Source organism: Prionailurus viverrinus, chromosome E3 (genome assembly GCF_022837055.1).
Source record: "Prionailurus viverrinus isolate Anna chromosome E3, UM_Priviv_1.0, whole genome shotgun sequence".
NCBI classification, from domain to species: domain Eukaryota; kingdom Metazoa; phylum Chordata; class Mammalia; order Carnivora; family Felidae; genus Prionailurus; species Prionailurus viverrinus.
In genome coordinates this window covers 40833429-40852468 of record NC_062576.1, presented here as the reverse complement: position 1 = coordinate 40852468, position 19040 = coordinate 40833429, and the positions used below count along the sequence as shown (strand labels likewise).

The window sequence follows — 19040 nt, the reverse complement described above, 5'->3', positions numbered from 1 at the left end:
GACACAGAATCCGAAGCAGGCTCCAGGCTCCGAGCTGTCAGCACAGAGCCCAACGTGGGGCTCGAACCCACAAACCATGAGATCATGACCTGAGCTGAAGTTGGATGCTTAACCACCTGAGGCCCCCCAGGCGCCCCAAGATTTCATTTTTTCACTAATATCTACATGCGACGTGAGGCTCCAACCTACAACCTGAGATCACTAGTCGCATGCTCCACTGACAGAGCCAGCCAGGCTCCGCAAGGGTGAGGTGGCCTTACAGAGACGCCCCCTCACCTCCTGTGCTGCCTTTCTCCCTGGTCTCCAGTGGCCATCCATCTGGAGCCTGGGGGTTTTCCCCTGGCCCCAAGGAGGAAACCACTCTCCTGCCCGCCCAAAGCCCAGAAGGTGTGAGCCCCTGGGTCAGTCCCAGCCGCCTGACCCTCTAGGTGAAGTGTTTTGTGCCCAACTCCTGCTGTGACAAGTGCATGTCCCACATTGCCTGCTCCCGGCCTCTCTCCCCACTGTGGAGTCACCCCCAACCTATGGAGGCGGGAACGGAGTCCCTGGAGGGCCAGCCTGCTGTGACCATGGTCAAGTACTAGCTTCTCACTGAGAACCCCCCTCACTGACAGGTGCATACTATGTCCATTTTACAAAAAAGGGAAACTGAGGCCCAGAGCTGGGCTATGAACCCAGCCGGTTGCTGTGTGGCCCTGAAAAAGCTCTTTCCCTCTCTGGGCTTCAGTTTCCTCATCTGTACAGGGCAGTCGTAAGGTCTCCTCCACCCCAGCAGGCCGCAGTGTTAGGCCTGAAGACTCGGCGGTGCTGGCCTCCAGTCCCTTGCTCCCCAAAGGGCATTGGATGGGGGTGCGGGCAGGGGCCCCTCCCCTGGCAGCTGCCCTTCCTAACTTCCTGTTTACAGCAGCCGCAGAATCTCTTCACCCCAAAGCCACGATGATCACCATGGCAACCAGGCCTGTGTTTGTTCCAACAGGTTGGCAGAATCTGATGAAAGACTGCAGGAGGGGAGGGCATCAGCACCGAGATCCTGGCTCAGGACCCGCCAGTCCCCGGGGAAGGATGGTAACTGTCCCCTCCCGGATTCCTGCCTCGTTGTCTCGTGCAGAAGGAAGCCGAGGGGTGGCTGGTCTCTCGCTCCCCTGCACCCTTCTGCCCCCATTTGCCTGGCTGTGCTGGATCAGGATGGAGGCAGGGCCTGGAGACAGAGCTTCCAGAAGGAGAATCCACCCTGCGGTGCTGCCCCCGCAACCCCCCCCCCCCCCCCCCAGCCGTAGTTCTGTGTCTCCTCCAGTACAGATGTGCGGAGGGCAGCTTGCACGTGTGTGGGTCTGAACCCAGGAGCTGAGACAGGAGGTGGCCCATCAGAGCAGTGTCCACTCCGGCTTGGGGTGATAGAGGAAGCACCTGGTTCCCCCACCCCGGGCTCCCCACACTCCCGCCGCCACCCACCCGCACCACGAAATAAAAGGCACAGGTGTTCACAGGCGGACAGGCTGCCTCCCTGTGTGCAGCTGTTGGAAACCTGTTCCTCCAGCCTCTGGCCCTTCCTTCAGCCCGGCTGACCCCTGGCCTCCCCCGAGCAAACTGTCCTCGCCTCTGGGCCTTTCTGTGTCCCACACTGCCTGGGGTCCCACATTAGCGATGAGGTCCTCTGAGTTAAAAACATCTCCAAATCTGTCGATCCTCTAAATACAAGGTACCCTGATGATCCAAGATCAGCCAGAGGCAAGGCGGGGATCCGGGGACCCGGCGCCCCTCAGACAGCTCCAGAACCTCCACGTTCCTTCCGGGACCTCTAGCACCAGCGGGAACTTGTTAGAAACACAGATGAGGGCACCTGGGTGGCTCAGTTTTCAGTCAGTTTTCAGCTCAGGTCACGATCTCGAGGTTTGGTGAGTTGGAGGCTGGCGTTGGGCTCTGCACTGACAGGGTGGATCCTGCTTGGGATTCTCGGTTTCCCTCTCGCTCTACCCCACCCTCCCCCAAAATAAATAAACTTAAAAAGAAATGCAGACGGGTCACCCCTACCTAGCCCAGACTTTTGGCATCAGCAGGTCTGGGGCTGGTGCAACAATCTGTTTTAACGAGCTCTGCAGGCCAACACAGTGCGGTGCTGGCTCAAATTTCAGAGGGGGTGGAGGGTGGGCTAGGAAGGGTGCGCGCGCGCGGGGCATCCCGCCCAGGCCTGAGGTTGCAGGTGGCGCCAGAGCCCTCACCTGCGCCACCGGGAGGATCACCCAAGTGGTGATCGGGGTGGTTGTGGCGCGTCCCGGGTTGGTGCCTGCAGCACCCTTCGCCCGGGGTGCAGGCTGGCGGTGGGGTCAGCGCTTGGGCTGGGAGGGCGACTCGAGATGGCTGCGCAGCCCTTCCAGAAAAGTCCTCGCTGCGGTCCGGGCTTGTCTGATACGGTTTCGGTGATTCTGGCTTCCCGAGGGTCCCCAGGGGACGGGGTCCTGACACGGCAGAACCTGCTCCCCGCTCTGCGCCTACCGGTGGCTTGGCTGACCGCCCCGCCCCCCAGGGGAGGGGGCTCCGTGGCCCGACCCGCTCGGCGGCCTGGGTGCGGAGGGGATCGCGCTCGCGGCGGGAGCGGCGGGGGAGTGGCGGGCGGGAGCGGCGGGGGCGTGGCGGGCTGGAGGGGGCGGGGGCGGGGGCGGGCCCCGCCGCCAGGCCCCGCCCCCGCAGCGCTCAAGGTTCGGCGCGGCTGCTAGCGCGCGCTGTGCCTGGCGTCTCTGGAGCGGGTGCGGAGCGCCGCATCTCCGGAGCCCCCGACCGCGCGCCCCCGGCCCGGCCCACGGTGAGTGCGCGGCCTTTGGACGGCCTTGGGGCGCCCCCTCCTGCGGCCGGCGCCCGGTCCGGCTCCTGCGTTTGAGGACCCCGAGGGGGCGCGGGGAGGCCCCCCCGAGGAGGAGGGCGGCGGGAGGTCGCGAAGACGCTCCCTCGGCTCCGGGAAAATTGAAGCCGGCGCGTGCTCGGAGGGACGGTCTCGGGCCCTTCTCTGGGCCCGCGTCCCCAAGAGCGCCGGAGCGGGCGGGGATCGAGGAGGCGGGCAGCAGGACCCCCCCCCCACACACACACCCCCAACGACGCCGGGGCCCCCATCCCCGCCAGGCGCAGGCCGCCGGTGGGTCTCGGCCAGGGACTTCAGAAACGCTCCGCGGGGTTTCCCAGGCAACCCGCCGGGGGCGGGGGCGGGGGGGGGGGAGATGCCCCCAGTGCCCAGTCCCCCCCACCCTGCCGCCAGTCACCGTAGGACCCCTAGTCTCCACGAAACCCCTCCACGGGTCGGAATGGTGTAAAACAACACGCACCTACCAGGCTTCTGACCTGCCCGCGACCACCCGCTCATCAGCGAGGGAAGGACCTCGACGGATCTGGGGGCCCCCACCCCCGAGGCTCCCGCGGGGAGCACCGAGAGGAGGGGGACGGGAGGGGAGGGAGGGGGGACATCACGGTGGAGACCGGTGAGTAAAGAGCGGGGGAGGGAGCCTCGGAGGAAGAACGGACAGAGAATTTCATTTTTCATGCGTTCATTCTAGAAGCATCTAGGTAGCCCCTGACAGTTGATCTCAGACTAACTAGGGCTTCAGGTCCAGCTGCGGAGCTCGCTTAAAATCACATTCCCAGGCATCTCCCCAGGGACTGGGTTGGGATTAGATCTCAGGGAGCAGCATTTGTGATGGACACGGCTGCTGAGCTGTGTGCAGGGGAGCACTGTCTAGGGAGTCACAGGACAGTGAGAAATCCAGTAAAAAAAAAAAAAATGTGAAGGGAGTGGCTGCCTGGGAAGAGAAGGCTGAGAGGGTGACACAGAGACCAGAATGTGGGGCCAGACATCCTGCCACTGCCCGTACACACCCAGGGTAGCATCAACGGACCCCTGCCCTTGCTTCACCAGGGACCAGATTTTGGTAAGAAGGGACCTAGTGTTCTGAGTGTTTGTTATGAAGGTGTTTATTCATCGTGAGGGTGGCCAGGTGGCCACAGGGGACACTAACTAGGGAGATACATCTGGCTCTGCTCAGGTGCCCCTAGACTCACCCGCTTTGGTGCCACCTAAGCCCACAGGTGGGCTTACAGGAGACGGGTGTGGCTTACAGCCCTCGCTTTGAGTCCTGGCTCCGGGCGGGTCAGCCCAGCCCCGGGCTGCGAAACGGGACGGTGATAGCAACTTTGCAGCATTGTCTTTTCCCATTCACCCTGGGTCTTGAAGACGGCCAGGGGACAAGGTGGTACTTTCGGCTTGGCCCAAGTGCCAGTGTGGCATTCAGCTCCTTGGCCAGCCTCACTTTGTCCATCGGGCAGTCGCTCTGGCCCTGGTGGACGAGCATGAGCGGAGGCTACAGACACATTTTGCTGTGTGCTGCTGCCCGGGGCCAGAAGGGACAGAGACAGGGAGAGCTCAAGGAGGGGCTCTGTCGGGGGCCGGCAGAGGGTCGCTGCAGCCAGCAAGTGCTTCCTGGGGGTCAGCCACGCACCCACCGCTGGTGCGGCTCCGAGTGAGGTGCTGGCTGGCTCCCAAGGCCCAGGCCATTTGGTGCAGAAACGTCATCAGTGCCCCAGCAGCCAGGGGTTTCCAGGGCGACTGGAGGAGTGTCTGGGCACCCAGGGATGAGCCATCTCTCCCAGACACCGGTGCCCAGAGACCACTTTTGCCCCCATCCGGCCCGTGGGCTGAGGGAGGGAGCCCCACGGAGGGGGAGCCAGCCTGTCTGGACCCCCAGAAGTCAGGATGTGCCGGGAGCTTAGAGCTTGAGCACCACAGAATGGAGTTCATCCCTGGCCACTTGCTGGCTCTATGGTCTTGAGTAAGCGCCTAACCCGGGGGCCTCAGCTTGGGGCCTTTTGGGGGCTGTGATTATGAGGTGAGGTGGCTCCCCCTCTACCCTGAACGTTTTATTGCCACAAAGACACCCCGTCTCTGCGGCTCAGGCCGCTTGGTTCCTGCGTCACGTTTGTCTCTGGGACTGTGAGCCCCTGTAGCCCCTGTCACACGCAGACGCAATTGGCGGTTGCCCTGGCAACGGCTCAAGCAGTGGCTGCTCCCTTGCTTTGGGGGGCCGGGGGGGGGGGTAGCAGACTCTTCCCCACAGCTAGAGAGGAGGGGGGTGCCCTGATGCCCATCCCCTTAGGACCTCGCTGCTGGCGGTAGGGGCGACAGCTTCCAGAACCACATGCCCCAGCCGCTGAGCCCCGTCCACACATCCTCCCGATCTTTGAAGGGAGGCTCCCGGGGGAGGCAGTAAGAAGTACGAGGAAGGTGGGGGCCTCGTTTCAGGGCCACGGGCCAGTTGTCCTTTCTGTCCCCAGCTCTCGGGTCTGGTCAGATGAGACCCTCTGAGCCCAGCATTCCGTAGAACCAGGGCTGGGGCACCAGGGGGTAGGAGGATGTGCCATCTGCAGTGGTGGCCTGAGCAGGGACGGCAGCGCAGGGACCAGTGAGAGGCAGACAGACACAGCTGGGAGCAGGGATCCGGTTTGTTGAACAAAATCTGTAGGACTCATGAGGTGCCGTCTGCCCTGGCCCCAGCGCTCCCAACACGGCACAGGATTCTAAGGAGGAGGGAGCAGACGTTAAGTAGAGATGTGCAGGAACACTAACTGCCCATGAGATCGGGGGCAGGTATAGTTGGAGTGGGCTGAGTCCCCATTTCCTGTTTTGTCCAGTGAAAACGGCAGTGCTTCTCTGCACGGCTGTGCCTGGACTGGAGGGGCCCTCAGTGAGTGGACAAGTGGGCACCACCAGGGAAGGGGACCAGGGCAGTGGGTGCAAAGGCCCTGTGGTACCCTGAAGGGAGGATGATGTGTCCTGTGCGGAGGCACAGGCTGACATCCTGGGGCAGGGAAGTCCGAAAGGTGGGCACCGAGGGGTAGATTCAGCCCAGCGGGGTGGGGGGTCAGCACTTTCCTCTGCTAGCTTTCAGCAGGGGTGCACGAAGACCACCCTGGGGTTTGGGGAGGCACAGGCGGGTCGGGAAGGGGTCGGGTGCCTGGGCTGGTCAGGGCTGAGCAGGAGCAGGGCTCGAGGGCCCACGGCTGCTTGGTGGTCCTCCTGCCCTTCCTCCAGGGTCTGCAGGGAACACTGTGGCCCCAGGGGGAGGTGTGCAAGTGCGCCCACAGGGAGACGATGGGGCGCTGTCCCTGGCTGTGCTGGGCGGGTAAGGACTTCGCCAGCGGCCCCTCCTGCGCATGCTGGCCACTCGGGGTGAGGGGGTCTCGAGGAAGGCCCCAGGCACGGTGGCCTCTTCTTGCCCAAGCTCCTCTGCAGGATGAGGACTTTGGGAGTCCTGGGGAGGGGTTGCCTCCTGCAGGACCTTTGCCTGCCCTGGCCCCAGACTGGACCATCACAGGCTGGGTGAATTGGGCACCCCTCCCCGACAACTCCGTCTTGTTCGCAAAGCGCCCAGGAGATACACACACGCACTTGCTGCTGAGCGGTCCTAGGACCCCAGGGACACAGCCAGGGGTCCCAGCCCTAGAAGGGCGGCGGCGGGAGCGTGGCAGTAGGGCCCTCTGCGGTGAAGTCCAGCAGCAACCGGTGACGGAGCCCGGACCGTGCCAGCACGACCACCGCCTGGCAGCCTCGTCCCGTCTCCGGCGCGGCCCCGCAGGGATGTCCCGTCTTGCAGATGGGACACGAAGGCTGAGGGAGCCCGAGGGACCGGCCCCGGGTGGCCCCTGGGTGCCCAGCGCGGTGCGGCACGGGAGCCGAGTCGCAGGGCCTCAGGCTCCCGTTGCCCCGCGGAGGCCAGGAGGCTGCGCCGTCAGGAACGCGGCTCGTGTGCGCTTCCGGCGGATCCGTTCGCCGCTCGATGTGCACCCGCTGCGGTTTCTGGGGCCGGCGCGGCGGTGCTGCTGGGACGTGCAGGGGCCGCAGCCGTGCGCTCTGCCCGCAGACCGCCGGCCATGACGACCCTGCTGGAGATCAAGAGCAGCGTGCTGCGGCAGGTGCAGGCGTGCCCCACCTTCCGCCGGAGGGCCGAGGGAGAGCCGGCCGCCACCAACGCTGACCCCCCGGAGCCGGCCGCAGGGGCTTGGTGGGTGCTCCGCGCCCAAGCCTGCACCGTCGCGCGTCCCCGGGGGAGCTGGGAGAGCGGGGCGCGCCGTGGACGCCGCGCTGCGTCCCCGGATGTGTGGACACGGGGAATCCCCTCGAGGCCCACGGCAGGCAGCCAGTCCTGGGCAGGGGGCGGGTGTGTGCCGGGGGCCGGGGTCTCAGGCCTGGCCTCTCCCTGCAGGAAGCCCGGGGACGGCGTGGAGTTCTTCGCGCACATGCGCCTCATTCTGAAGAAGGGGGAGGGCAGACAGGGCCTGCCGTGCCCCGAGGTGAGGATGGCCCAGAGCTGCTGCCCCGTGTGGGCCTCCCCGCCAGCCCCCTCTGCAGCGGGCCCCCACCCCTCAAACCGACTCCCGCCGTCCCTGGGGCCCTCCACCCTCTAGACCCTCACCCCAGTGCTCCTCACAGGTCCTCTTGCGCAGCGGTTCGCCAGCCCCTGCTGAGCCCGTGGACCCCAGCCGTGGCCTGAGAGCCCTGACCCAGGAGGAGGTAAGGGGGAGGGGGCCTGGCCCCAGGGAGGGTCTGGGAGCACCTAAGATGGGCCTGGCCCAGGATCTGGGGACAGGGTGGACACCAAAGGTGGCAAGGGTGAGTGGGCCGGGACTTCCCATGCAAGCGAGTAGGAAGCAGAGCTCAGGGGGCCAGTGCAGGGCCCAGCAGGTGCAAAGGTCCTGATGCTGGGACTGTGGTCTGCCAGTGGGGGGAGCTCCTGAGGACTGCCCCCCCCCCCGCCCCTCCCAGGCATACAGGGGGTGGAACCAAGGAGCCCCGACCCCCAGTGGCCAGGGCTCAGGGCCTGGGGCTGAAGGATACAGGGATGGGGCGGCTGGGACTCAGGGTGTGCGCCCCGCCCCACCCACAGGTGGAGATGCTCTATGAGGAGGCCTTGTACACAGTCCTCTACCGTGCAGGGACCATGGGCCCTGACCAGGTGGATGACCAGGAGACCCTACTGGGCTACCTTCAGCAGGTGAGCCCCACTGGCCCACCCTCCGTGCTGGCCTGGCCGTGCCTTGTCAGGGGACCCCTTTCCTCTGCCTGGAGGCATCACCATCACCATCACCCATGTAACACACACAGATTCGCCCCACGTACGGAACACACACATACCCACACGTGCATGTGCAGATACACATATGTGCTGGTAGGTGTGCCCGGGAGGATGGAGGGATGGGGACACACACACACACACACACAAACAAAGAAGGGTAGAAAGCACAAACCGACAGAGGAACGGACCCAGAGGATGGACCGACAGATAAACAGATCTTTCCTCCTCCTCTGTGTGTGTGTGTGTTTCCTCTGCCCCGGGAGGCCCCCAGGACAATGGCCAGGTTTGCCTTGGGGGTACCTGGGCCCTCACACCGGCCCACCCTCTACAGGTGTTTGGTACCAGCCCTGAGGAGCACGCTGAGGCCATTGAGCGTGTGAAGAAGGCCAAGGTGAGGCTGCCACCCACGTGGGCAGACGCTGGCCAGCCGCGGTGCTAGGGCTCGGGGTGGGAGGACACAGAGCAGGGCCTTGTCGCGGTCACACCGAGCCTTCTGCAAGAGGCCGGTCAGCACCCTCTGCCCACAGGCCCCCACGTATGCCCTGAAAGTCTCTGTCATGCGTGCCAAGAACCTGCTGGCCAAAGACCCCAATGGTGAGTGGGGACCAGCCTGGACCTCGGCTGTGCCCGGGTCCGGTGGCCACGGAGGGACCAGGGCTGGCGGCTGAGGCGCCCGATGTGTCTCAGGCTTCAGTGACCCGTACTGCATGCTGGGTATCCTGCCGGCCTCGGGTGCCCCCCGGGAGCCAGGGCCGCGCACGGAGCAGCGCTTCAGCTTCCGCAAAGGCAGCAAGCGTGGGGGTCCGCTCCCGGCCAAGTGCATCCAGGTCACCGAGGTCAAGAGCAGCACCCTGAACCCTGTCTGGAAAGAGAACTTCGTCTTGTAAGGGCCCTGGCCCAGCTGGGCGGCAGGGCGGTCGGGCGGGGGAGTGCTGCCTGCTGGGCCAGAGCATGTCCTGAGGACGCAGGCCGGTGGCTGCCACACTGTGCCTGCCCCAGGGACCCGAGTGGGGGCTGTTCACGTGACCACTGTCCAGAGGAGGAAATCGCCTCAGAGAGAGGTGCCGTGCCCCGGGGCCACACAGTCAGGATCCAAATCCGGGCGGCCTGTCCTGAGAGCTCGAGCTCGTGGACCCCTGCCCGCAGCTCCTGAAATTGTCCCTGCCCTCGCCCTGGGCAGGGGACGGTCCTCCACCCTCTGGGCTTCTCTCCGTTTTCCTTACAGTGAGATCGAGGATGTCAGCACGGACCAGCTGCACCTGGATATCTGGTAGACGCCCCTGGTCCCTGCAGGGCAGCGGGTGTGGGTGCACCTGCTCGGGGGTGGGGGGTGGGTTGAGAGAGGACACTCAGGGCCCAGCCAGGCTCCAGACAAGCCAGGTTTCCGCGCCCCGCCCCTAGGGACCATGACGATGATGTGTCTCTGGTGGAAGCATGCAGGAAGCTGAATGAAGTCATCGGCCTGAAGGGCATGAGCAGGTATGACAGGTGGGACCCTCGTGCCCCCCAGACACTGGGGCTGCAGCTTGGCCACGTGGGCCAGCAGATAGTAGCTCCCCAGGGACTAAGGTGGGGCCGCCCCCCCCCCCCACCCGCTTTGCCTAGGTATTTTAAACAGATTGTCAAGTCGGCCCGTGCAAATGGGACAGCAGGGCCCGCGGAGGACCACACGGATGATTTCCTGGGGTGTCTCAACATACCCGTCCGGGTGAGTGGGGGCCGGGGCTCCGCTCACGGACCGCCTGTTTGTGGGATCTCATCCTCCGGGGATACTGCTGGTGGGTCTGCCCTGCGACTCCCCCAAGCATCTCCTGGCCTTCTTGGGCTGGTGGGGCCTTGAGCTGCAGGGGAGGGGGAAGGAACAGCTTCCTGGGTGTCCGGGCACCCCTGAGGGCTCACTCGGTGCTGACCACCCGTCTCCGGGGCCAGCAGAGCTGTGTGTTCTCCTCTTGGTCCCACAGAGAGTCCGTGGGAGGGAGCTGGAGGGGGGATGGCCGGTGTGAACCCTTTCCTTTCAGGAGGTGCCCGTGGCCGGTGAAGACCGCTGGTTCAAGCTGGAACCACGCTCCAGCGCCTCCCGCGTTCAAGGAGACTGCCAGCTGGTCCTCAAGCTGATCACCACACAGGTGGGGAGCCGTGGGGGTCCCCCGCCCTCCGTCTTGGCCGTGCACCCCTGCCCACGGGCTTGGGCAGGGCTGGTGACGGGCGGCTCCTGCATTCCAGAGGGACACGGGCATGAGCCAGCGCGGGCGGGCGGGCTTCCTGTCCTACATGCTGCTGCTCAGTCGTCTCCTGCAGTTCGAGCACCGATCCGAGGAGGTAGCCTCGCCCTCCGGACGGGGCTGACCGGGCGCCTGGGGAGGCAGAGCAGGGGAGCCTGGGCACCGGGGGGAGGAGGGGATGGCGGCCCCTGCCTGCATCCACGCCTGCCCCCAACTCCCCCAGCCCAAGGCGAGCTGCTGGCGGGGAGAGCTCAGCGGGCCCGCGGCCACGATCCTCTGCCTGCACGGCGCGCAAAACAACCTGTCGGCGCTGCAGCTGGCTGTGCTGTGAGTGGGCGGGGCCTCCGGGGGCGGGGCACAGGGAGGCCGGCGGCGGGTGGGCGGGCCTCGGGGCGGGGCGAGCGAGGGAAGGAGTCCTCTGAGTGGGAAGGCATGAAAGGGGGCGGTGCCATGGGGGAGTTGGGGGCGTGTAAGGGGCAAGTAGGAGGGGCACGGGGGGGTGGTCTCAACGGGGTCTCCGTGCCCATGGGCGGGGCTCCCCCCGACTTGCAGGCACTGGCAGGTCAGCAGCCGCCACCATCAGACCCGGACCCTGGACTACGGCTACCTGCTGGGGCTGCTGGAGGACATGCAGGCGCATTGGGAAGAGGCGTCTTCGCTGCCCCAAGGGCAGGTGAGCTGTTCCTGGGGGTGGTGTGCTGTGGGGCCGCTGGCGCTGGGGCAGACAGGGCGGAGTGCTGCCCACATGGGGTGCTCGGCTTACAGGGCCCTGTGGGGCTGCAAACAAACTTCATGACCCAGGATAGAGCGGGTACTGTGCAATGCTGAGACAGGGGACGTGTCCGAGTCCCAGGGGAGGGAGGTCGTGCCCTCCATCTGGGTGACGGACGGAGGGAGTGGGTGCTCGAAGCTGGGTAGGGGGAACGGGGGGGGGGCGCCAAGGCCCTGAGGCCGTGGGGACTGTGGTGGCTGAGTTTGGAGAAACCAGGCCCACGGATGGCCCAAGGAGGCCCTTGCAGACTGGCTGCCCCTACCCACCCCGTGGGGAGGGCAGTGGGGGTCAGCTCCGACGGGCCGGTGCCCCCAGGAGGAGAGCCTGGCTGACAGCTTCAATGCCTTCTCTGAGTTTGGGCTGCGGCTGCTGCGTCAGCTTCGAGACTTCTTCCCCGCCAGCAACAGCACTGCCGTCTACCGTCTGGAGCTGCTGCTCAAGTGGGTGTAGCCCAGGTCCTGGCCGGGGGTGGGGGCGTGGGGGGTCAGTGGGGGTGGGTAGGGAGCTGGGCGGGGCAGCGCACAGTCAGCGGGCGGCCCCTCCAGGTGTCTCAGCAAGATGCAGATCTTCCAGCCTTCCTTCGAGGTGTGCTCCTTCCGGACAGAACTAAACGCGGACATCTCTGCTGCTCTGAAGGTGTGTCTGGTAGCGAATCTGTGCCCGGTGCCCGCCCCTCGCGGCCCACACGGGGGTGCCCAGCCGCGCCCACTCCCGGCTCCCGGCCTGCTCCGCCACGCTCCAGGGCCCTTTTAACCTCCCCCCCAACTCACCACCCCGTGTTGGTGGCTTGTCTTGCAGAGAGGCAACCGTGAGTGGTATGACAGGCTCCTGAACACCAAGAGTCCTCGAGAGCAGGTGCCGCGGGGGAGGGGAGCGGAGGGGGGGGTGCAGCAAGTAGGTGCGGGCCAGAAGGTCAGTGTGAACCGGGCTTCCTCGCAGTCGGGGCCGCAGCGCCTCGCGGGGCTGGTCGAGCTGGCGGACGCCGTCTACGAGGATCTGCAGTCCTGCTACGGCATCTACGCCAGCCTCTTCCACAGGTGGGGCCCAGGGCTCTGCCCGCCGTCCCTGCCCCCGGCCCGTCAGGGATGCCGCCAGGCCGGTGGCGGGGCAAGCAGGTGTGTGACATTTGTTCCCTGCAGCATCACCGACATCGACTTCTTCACACTCACTTTCCGGCAGCTGGAGCGTCTGGTGAGGAGGGGCTGTGGGGAGAAGCCCCGGGGCTGGGAAGGGGCCCGCTTTCCCTGTTGCTGGTGGCCTGAATGCGTCCTCCTGAGTAGGTGGCCGAGGAGGCATGGGTGCTGACGGAGGAGCTGAGCCCCAAGATGACCCTCGAGGTGGCCTCAGGGCTCTTCGAACTGTACGTGACCCTGGCGGACATCCAGCGTTTCTGGAGCAGCATCCCCGGCCGGTGGGTGCCCTGCCCCAACCTATCCCCTTCCCCCCACCTGCCCTGTCTGTCCCCTCCACTGTTGGCCTCCCAGACCTGCACCCACTCCCACCTGTCCCGCAGCCTCCTCTAGGAGGCCTCTGGGACAGCCCGAGGGCCCTTGGAGGCAGGCTCTCCCGGGTGTCCCCTTGGGCCGGGACCCTGGGACGTGCTGGCTCAAGGTGTCGGATTCCGAGCGAGCTCCCACTGGCCTCCTGCCACAGCGACAGCCGCTCCCTCGCCCTGGCTGGCATCCATGGCCCGTTCCTGCCCGCTGTGAAGCTTTGGCTGCAGGTGCTGCGGGACCAGGTCAGGTGGAGGCTGCAGGGAGCCGTGGATGTGGACACGGTGAGTAGGCGCCCGGGCCTGAGGGTGCTGGGCTCAGCCAGGGCCCCCCCTTGCCACCCAGGCCTCCTCCTGCCTTCCTAGCTGGAGCCCATGGACGCCTCCTCCAAGCACAGCAGTTCTGCGGCCACGGCTAGTCTCTGCTTCAGTCACATCCAGGAGCTGTGGGCCCGCCTGGCATGGCCGGACCCTGCCCAGGCCGAGGCCCTGGGCACCCAGCTCAGCCAGGTGTGTTGGCTGTGCTCTGGGGAGCGTGGTCTGGGGGGAGACGAGTCTGGGAGGGCCGCGGGCCCAGGGGACACAGCCCGCAGCTCCTGAGCCCTCGTCTCCCACCGTAGGACCTGTGTGCGGCCACCCTTTTCTACACTGAGCTGCTGCGGAAGAAGGTGGACGCTCAGCCGGGGGCCGCGGGCGAGGCAGTGAGCGAGCCAGTGAGCGGCCTGGCGGGCAGGGGGCGGGGCCGGGGGCGGGGCGGGGCGACCACCGGGCTGCCGACCCCTCCCCCCCGACGTGGGCCGCCTCCCCAGCTCTGTGTGGTTCTCAACAACGTGGAGCTCCTGCGCAAGGCTGCCGGGCAGACGCTGCGGGGTCTGGCGTGGCCGGAGGTGCCCTCGGGGCCCGAGGGGGTGCTCCCGCGACCTCTGCTCGGCTGTGCACAGGCCCTGGACGAAGACCTGCAGCAGGAGGTCCACACCGTGACGGCGCACCTGACCTCCAAGGTGGGCCGGCGGGCGGGCAGAGGACCCCGCCGCCCCCTCACTGTCACTTGGTGCTGAGCTCTGCCGTCCCTCAGATGGTGGCTGACATCAGGAAGTACGTGCAGCACATCAGCCTGTCGCCCGACTCCATCCAGAACGATGAAGTGAGGGCCTGGGCACCTAGGGGAGCGTGCGCGGGGTGGGGCCCGGGCAGTGTGGCACTGAGGATGCTGCCCGCAGGCCGTGGCCCCACTCATGAAGTACTTGGATGAGAAGCTGGCCCTGCTGAATACCTCCCTGGTGAAGGAGAACCTTAGCAGGTACAGCTTGGGGCGGTTGGGCCGGGCCGGGGCCTGGGGTCCCTTCACGGCCACGGGCACGGGCACGGAGTGTCCCTGCAGGGTGTTGGAGGCCCTCTGGGAGCTGCTCCTGCAGGCCATCCTTCGGGCACTGGGGGCAAACCTCGACGTCTCTGCCGATTTCTACGGCCGCTTCCACTTTACGCTGGAGGTAGGTGGAGGGGCCTCCCTGCTGGGGCTCCCAGGCCCTTGTCCGGGGCACCCGGCCATGTGCCCTCGGCCGGGAGGCCTGGCCTTCCCAGCCCGGACCACTCCCCTGGGATCCCACCAGACCAGTGCCTCCTCCCTGCAGGCCGCCTGTGTGAGCAGCACCTGGGCCACCTGCCAAGACCGTTGTCTGGCCCCAGGCACTGGCATTCCCCAGCCCCCACCCCCCACCCCGCCCCGGTATGCGCTAGGTGTGACAAGTGGCTCTGCCCCGGGGCTCCTAGGCGCCCTGGTGTTGCTCAGGGCTCCGCCTGGCACCGCCACTAGCCCCAGCACGACCCGTGCCCCACATCCCTCCCACTTCGCCCTGCCCCCAGGCCCTGGTGAGTTTTTTCCACGCGGAGGGCCAGGGTCTGCCCCTGGAGAGCCTGAAAGACGGAAGCTACAAGGTGAGTCTGGCCCCGGGGCCTCGGGCGGCGGGAGAGGGGGGCGCGGCGCCGGGGGGGGGGGGGGGCCCACGGTCAGCAGCCCCTCGGCTCCGCAGAGGCTGGAGGAGGAGCTGCGCCTGCATCAGTGCTCCACCCGCGAGTGCATCGAGCAGTACTACCTGGACAAGCTCAAGCAGGTAGCGAGGCCCCGTGTGCGCACGCGCAGTGTGGGCACGCGGCCCCGCCCCCGAACCCCTGCGCCGCGGTCACTGGCGCAAGCCCTTCCGCAGAGGTCCCTGGAGCAGAAGCGGTTCGGACGCCTGAGCGTGCGCTGTCACTACGAGGCAGCGGAGCAGCGGCTGGTGGTGGAGGTGCTGCACGCCGCGGACCTGCCCCCGCTGGACGCCAACGGTGAGGGGCGGGGCCGGGGCCAGCGGAGGGGGCGAGGCCTCTGGGGGCGGTGCTCACGGTCCGCACGCGGCTGTGCCCCCCAGGCCTGAGTGACCCGTTTGTGATCGTGGAGCTGGGCCCGCCACACCTCTTCCCGCTGGTCCGCAGCCAGAGGACCCAGGTGAAGAACCGGACGCTGCACCCCGTGTACGACGAACTCTTCTACTTGTGAGTGTTCTCCCCCCCCACCCCCGCCCGCGACCCCCGTCCCCTCCCGGACAGGGGGGCAGGGCTCCAGGGACTGCCCTTCGCCCGCAGCTCTGTGCCGGCAGAGGCGTGCCGCCGCCGCGGTGCCTGCGTGCTGTTCACCGTCATGGACCACGACTGGCTGTCCACCAACGACTTCGCGGGGGAGGCAGCCCTCGGCCTGGGCGGCGTCGGTGGCATAGCACGACCTCAGGTGGGAGGGAGCGCGAGGGCCAGGCAGCCCGTCACCTTGCATCTGCGCCGGCCCAGGGCCCAGGGTGAGTGAGGGTCCGGGGGTGGCGGGTTCGACGGCCGCCGCGGTCTCATGCCGGCCCCACCCTCCCGCCTGTAGTGAAGTCGGCACTGAGGATGCTGGAGGGCCGCACCAACAAGGAGGCGCAGGAATTTGTCAAGAGACTCAAGGAGCTGGAGAAGTGCATGGAAGCGGACCCCTGAGCTCCCGCCGCCCCCCCCCCCCCCAGTCCTGCCCCGCATCAGCTTTGTGCAGTCGGGCTCATGCTCCCCCGTGTGGTGTGTGTGCTGCCCCGGCCGTGTCTGTGTGGTGTGTACAGTGAACCCCTTGCGTCCAGTGAGCAGCCCCCACCCTGGATCTGGGGGTAACTCGCAGGGCCTGGCCACCCGGCAAGCTTCTCTATCTGCAACCTTAGCTTGTGCAGCCCACACAGGATTCCCGGAGGGGTGGCTCTGCTCCCCAGGAGACATCAGGCTATGACTGGAGGCGTTTTCGGTGGTCACGGCTACTACTGAAGGAGGTGCCACGGCACCCATGGCGAGACCAAGGACGCTGCTGGAAGTCCTGCGGTAAACGTGACAGCGCCCTCCGCCCAGCAAGGAACAGCCCGCCCCAAACGTTACCAGTGCCACAGCCCTTCTCAGAGGAAGCACGGTCTTTGCTTTGTGGGGTGGGGAGTGTGGCAGGGCCTCGCAGGCCAACAGGAGGGATGGCCCAGGTTTGAGTCTGGACAACCCCAGCTGTGGTGGGAAACCGCTCCCAGGTGTCCTGGTGGAGGGACAGAGTGAGCGTCTGGGACCCTTCACCCTCACCCGAGGGCACACACAGAGGTTTGCTAAGCAGCGCCCGGGTCTCCAATCCCCACCTGGTTCCTAGGCCTGGGGGAGGGTGCCCCAACGTCACTGTGAGGCTGGGCCCTCATGCAAGGTCGATCGGTCAGGGTGAGGGGACCCATGTCGGCCACTCAGCTGTGCAGTTACTGTCCCTCCGTGTGCGCACACGCGTGCCCATGCAAGATGGGCCCCAAGCCCGGCACCCCACCGTCCAGCGGCCCAGACCCTTCCCGTCCGACTCGGCCTCGCTGGAGACTGAGAGTCCCCTCCCCCCCCATCCCCAGGGCAAGTGCAAAGAAACAGGCTCACACCGGGGTCTCCTGGCTTGCAGCTTCACTGGGAGGGCTTGAAGGCCCCAGAGCACAGCTGTGTCAGAACCGCGGGGACACAGTCCAGGGCCACTCGGTGTTGAGAGGGCCGACGCTGCCAGCCTGTCTGTATCCCCACAAGTCCTGTCGCTCCCTCTCGAGTTTCTTATTGCTCCGCCTCAAAAAATATACGTGTCTGCAACCTTTAGTCTCTCTGCCGTTTCTTGATTCCTTTCCAAACCTGGGCGGGGGCCCTGGCCTCTGCCTCCCGCTTCTGAGAACCCTCTTCAGGGCAGCCGCTGCTGTCTTCTCCGTCCTCGGCATCAGGCCCGCGCTCCACAGGCTCGTCCTCGCTGTCGCTGTCACTGCTGTCTGTAAGCAGCCTGGAAGGGAGAGGTGCATTCACTAAAGGCACCATCCCCGGCACGCTCACTCACAGAAGCCCCAGCTGAGAACGGATTCTCATATTCCCTGTGTTCTCGAAACCAGCACCTCTCCAGTGGGGCGGCCACGGTCCTTGACCACAGTCACAAAATCATCGTGCTGTTGTTTGGGGATCCACCCCCCCCCGCCCCCGCTGCCATCCACAGGAGGGGCCGAGGCCAGAGGAGAGCCCTGGGTCTGACCTGTCCCCATACTGGGAAGCCCAAGGACCTACCGGGTGCCAGCCAGCGGCCTGTTGGGGTTTGCAAACTCTCGCCCAGAATCCACATCGAAAGGATCTGAACAGAGGAAGCAAATAAGAAAAACACCCACACGTGACCTCAGAGCGCACACAAGCCTCCCACAAGCTGGGGCAGGATGCGCCGCCCCCCCCCCCCCCGCCCCCCCAGCTTCTCAAAAAGAGGCTGCATGCCTGGAGGAGGATTAGCATTAGCGTCCTGGCACCCAGCCAGGGGGCTTGTGTCCATGCCAGGGCTCACCGATTTCCTCCTCCCCGGGGTGCTCCTTGGCACAGGCCAGGAACTCCTGCTCCGCCTGCAGCACCTCCTCTGGGCCGCTGCAGGCCGCGTACTTGTCCAGGAGCTGGCGGTTCAGGTCTAGGAAGCCCTTGCCCCATTTGAACTTCCGCAGCAAGATGACAGCAAGGTCGGAGAAGCCTGACGGTGAGGACACAGAAAACGCAAGGATGTTGACAATCCCTCACCCATCCCGAGTGTGCTCCCAGCACCCTCAAGGCCGTCCCAAGATCTGACGCTCTGTCCCACGGTCCAGACGGCTCACCCGCCTCCGCCATCCACTAAGGCCCTCTTCCCACGTCTCGTGGGGCCGGCTGTCTGAGCCTCTACTGGGACCATAAATTCTCTGAGGACAAGTGGAGGGGTGACAAAGGTGGGATTGAAATGCTAGCCTGTCCACCTTGACCACCCCACGGGCCCTCCCGTCCCTCCCGGGACGTGCCAGCAGAAAACACACTGCTGGGATCCTAGCCAGACTTCCAGGCTGGCAGGCTCCAGCGCTCACCGAGGATACAGAAGGTGGCGGCAAAAGCCTCCACGCAAGACAGTTTGCAGGGTCGGCCGTAGTTCACGGGGTTGGCTGCTACCAGGTGGGGCAGCAGCCGCAAGTGGCCCCCCCGCATCTTCCCAAACGGTGTCTCATCCAGTCGGGCCCAGGAGCAGTCGATGACCGCGACCCCACACCGTGCCACCAGCTGTCTGTCAGAAGCAGAGGAGGGCTAGGTTCCGGGGGCCCGCACCACGGTGGAGTCCTGAAAACTGACTTCACTAGAGATACAAGAACATCATTCCCCGGCCCCCAAACAGCCTCAACGGTGTGTGTTCCCGGGGTAGGTTCCTTTATTCACTCCACAAACGTTTACTGAGGTCCTACTGTGTCCTGCATTAGGGATGGGGGCGGGGGGCGCAAACTAGACAGGTAGAAAAGCTCAGAAAGGAATGATGCGCCAGGGCCGGGGGCTTACTGAGACTCCCGCCGACGCCCCTGACCCCCCCCCCCCCGCCCCGCTCCTACCTGTCCGCGGGGGACACGTACTGGGAGCCCACGGGGCTGAGCACCACGCCGCCGAACCTGTGGCCCAGGCGCAGGCAGCGCACGAGGCCCAGGCGGGCCAGCTTGCGGCCCGTGCAGCGCCGGGGGTCGCAGTGGCCCAGCTCCCACATGGCCAGCGGGCACGGCAGCCGCGCCGGCCCCGAAATGCCCTCGTCCTCGGCCGCCTCTGGCTCCACGGACGCTGCACCGGAGCAGAGAAGGGTACCGAGCCTCAGGCGCAGCTCCGAGGGCCCGCCCCGGGCCTGCGACCCCCGGCCCATTCCCCGATCGCGCCCCACTCACCGCGCAGCGCGGCGCCCACCTCCTCCGCGAAGGCCTCCAGGGAGCGGCCCGCGGGGCGCCGAGCGCGGCCGCCTTCGGCCACCGGCCCGCGCGCCGCCCTCCTGCGGCCCATGGCGGGGAAGCAGCCGGGGGTCCCCGACACTCGGGCGCACGCCTCCTCTGCGGCCCACCTGCGCAGGCGCCGGGCCCCACTTCCGGCCCGGC

General features: G+C 66.4%; 2 protein-coding genes across 14 annotated transcripts; one reads left to right on the top strand and one right to left on the bottom strand.

The window, feature by feature from the left end:
* The first annotated feature begins 2703 nt into the window (after window positions 1-2703).
* BAIAP3 (BAI1 associated protein 3) lies at window positions 2704-16749 on the top strand. 12 transcript variants are annotated; one of them, XM_047838459.1, is made up of 34 exons: window positions 2704-2800; window positions 6900-7040; window positions 7242-7329; window positions 7469-7549; window positions 7923-8030; window positions 8443-8502; window positions 8639-8705; window positions 8799-8994; window positions 9337-9381; window positions 9513-9590; window positions 9717-9819; window positions 10130-10237; window positions 10335-10430; window positions 10557-10660; window positions 10886-11006; window positions 11421-11545; window positions 11651-11741; window positions 11904-11960; window positions 12045-12142; window positions 12245-12296; window positions 12386-12516; window positions 12759-12882; window positions 12964-13107; window positions 13218-13310; window positions 13407-13598; window positions 13673-13741; window positions 13818-13897; window positions 13979-14087; window positions 14461-14532; window positions 14628-14708; window positions 14802-14922; window positions 15006-15129; window positions 15220-15425; window positions 15500-16749. In XM_047838459.1, exons 2-34 carry the CDS (start codon window positions 6910-6912, stop codon window positions 15601-15603), a joined length of 3459 nt encoding a protein of 1152 aa, XP_047694415.1. In that variant the 5' UTR covers window positions 2704-2800; window positions 6900-6909; the 3' UTR covers window positions 15604-16749. The 12 variants fall into 12 exon arrangements, 10 of the variants coding, with proteins under 10 accessions (XP_047694415.1, XP_047694410.1, XP_047694408.1 ...); XM_047838454.1 differs by having other exon boundaries at window positions 13818-14087; window positions 14628-14922; XM_047838452.1 differs by having other exon boundaries at window positions 13218-13598; window positions 14628-14922.
* Window positions 16552-19026, bottom strand: TSR3 (TSR3 ribosome maturation factor). 2 transcript variants are annotated; one of them, XM_047838468.1, is made up of 6 exons: window positions 18837-19026; window positions 18516-18735; window positions 18006-18199; window positions 17465-17641; window positions 17200-17263; window positions 16552-16924 (listed from the first exon to the last, which is right to left on the bottom strand). In XM_047838468.1, exons 1-6 carry the CDS (start codon window positions 18946-18948, stop codon window positions 16747-16749), a joined length of 945 nt encoding a protein of 314 aa, XP_047694424.1. In that variant the 5' UTR covers window positions 18949-19026; the 3' UTR covers window positions 16552-16746. The 2 variants fall into 2 exon arrangements, with proteins under 2 accessions (XP_047694424.1, XP_047694425.1); XM_047838469.1 differs by having other exon boundaries at window positions 18537-18735.
* Between the last annotated feature and the right edge of the window lie 14 nt (window positions 19027-19040).

Excerpts from the sequence above, each read along its gene's own strand:
- TSR3 (XM_047838468.1), bottom strand. The coding sequence starts at position 18,948 with ATGGGCCGCAGGAGGGCGGCGCGCGGGCCGGTGGCCGAAGGCGGCCGC. Across the intron at positions 18,736-18,836 it reads GGTGGGCGCCGCGCTGCGCG|CGTCCGTGGAGCCAGAGGCG; the intron begins GTGAGTGGGGCG and ends GCTCCGGTGCAG. Across the intron at positions 18,200-18,515 it reads TACGTGTCCCCCGCGGACAG|ACAGCTGGTGGCACGGTGTG; the intron begins GTAGGAGCGGGG and ends TGCTTCTGACAG.
- BAIAP3 (XM_047838450.1), top strand. The coding sequence starts at position 6,910 with ATGACGACCCTGCTGGAGATCAAGAGCAGCGTGCTGCGGCAGGTGCAG. Across the intron at positions 12,143-12,244 it reads TACGCCAGCCTCTTCCACAG|CATCACCGACATCGACTTCT; the intron begins GTGGGGCCCAGG and ends TGTTCCCTGCAG. Across the intron at positions 14,923-15,005 it reads GCCCCCGCTGGACGCCAACG|GCCTGAGTGACCCGTTTGTG; the intron begins GTGAGGGGCGGG and ends TGTGCCCCCCAG.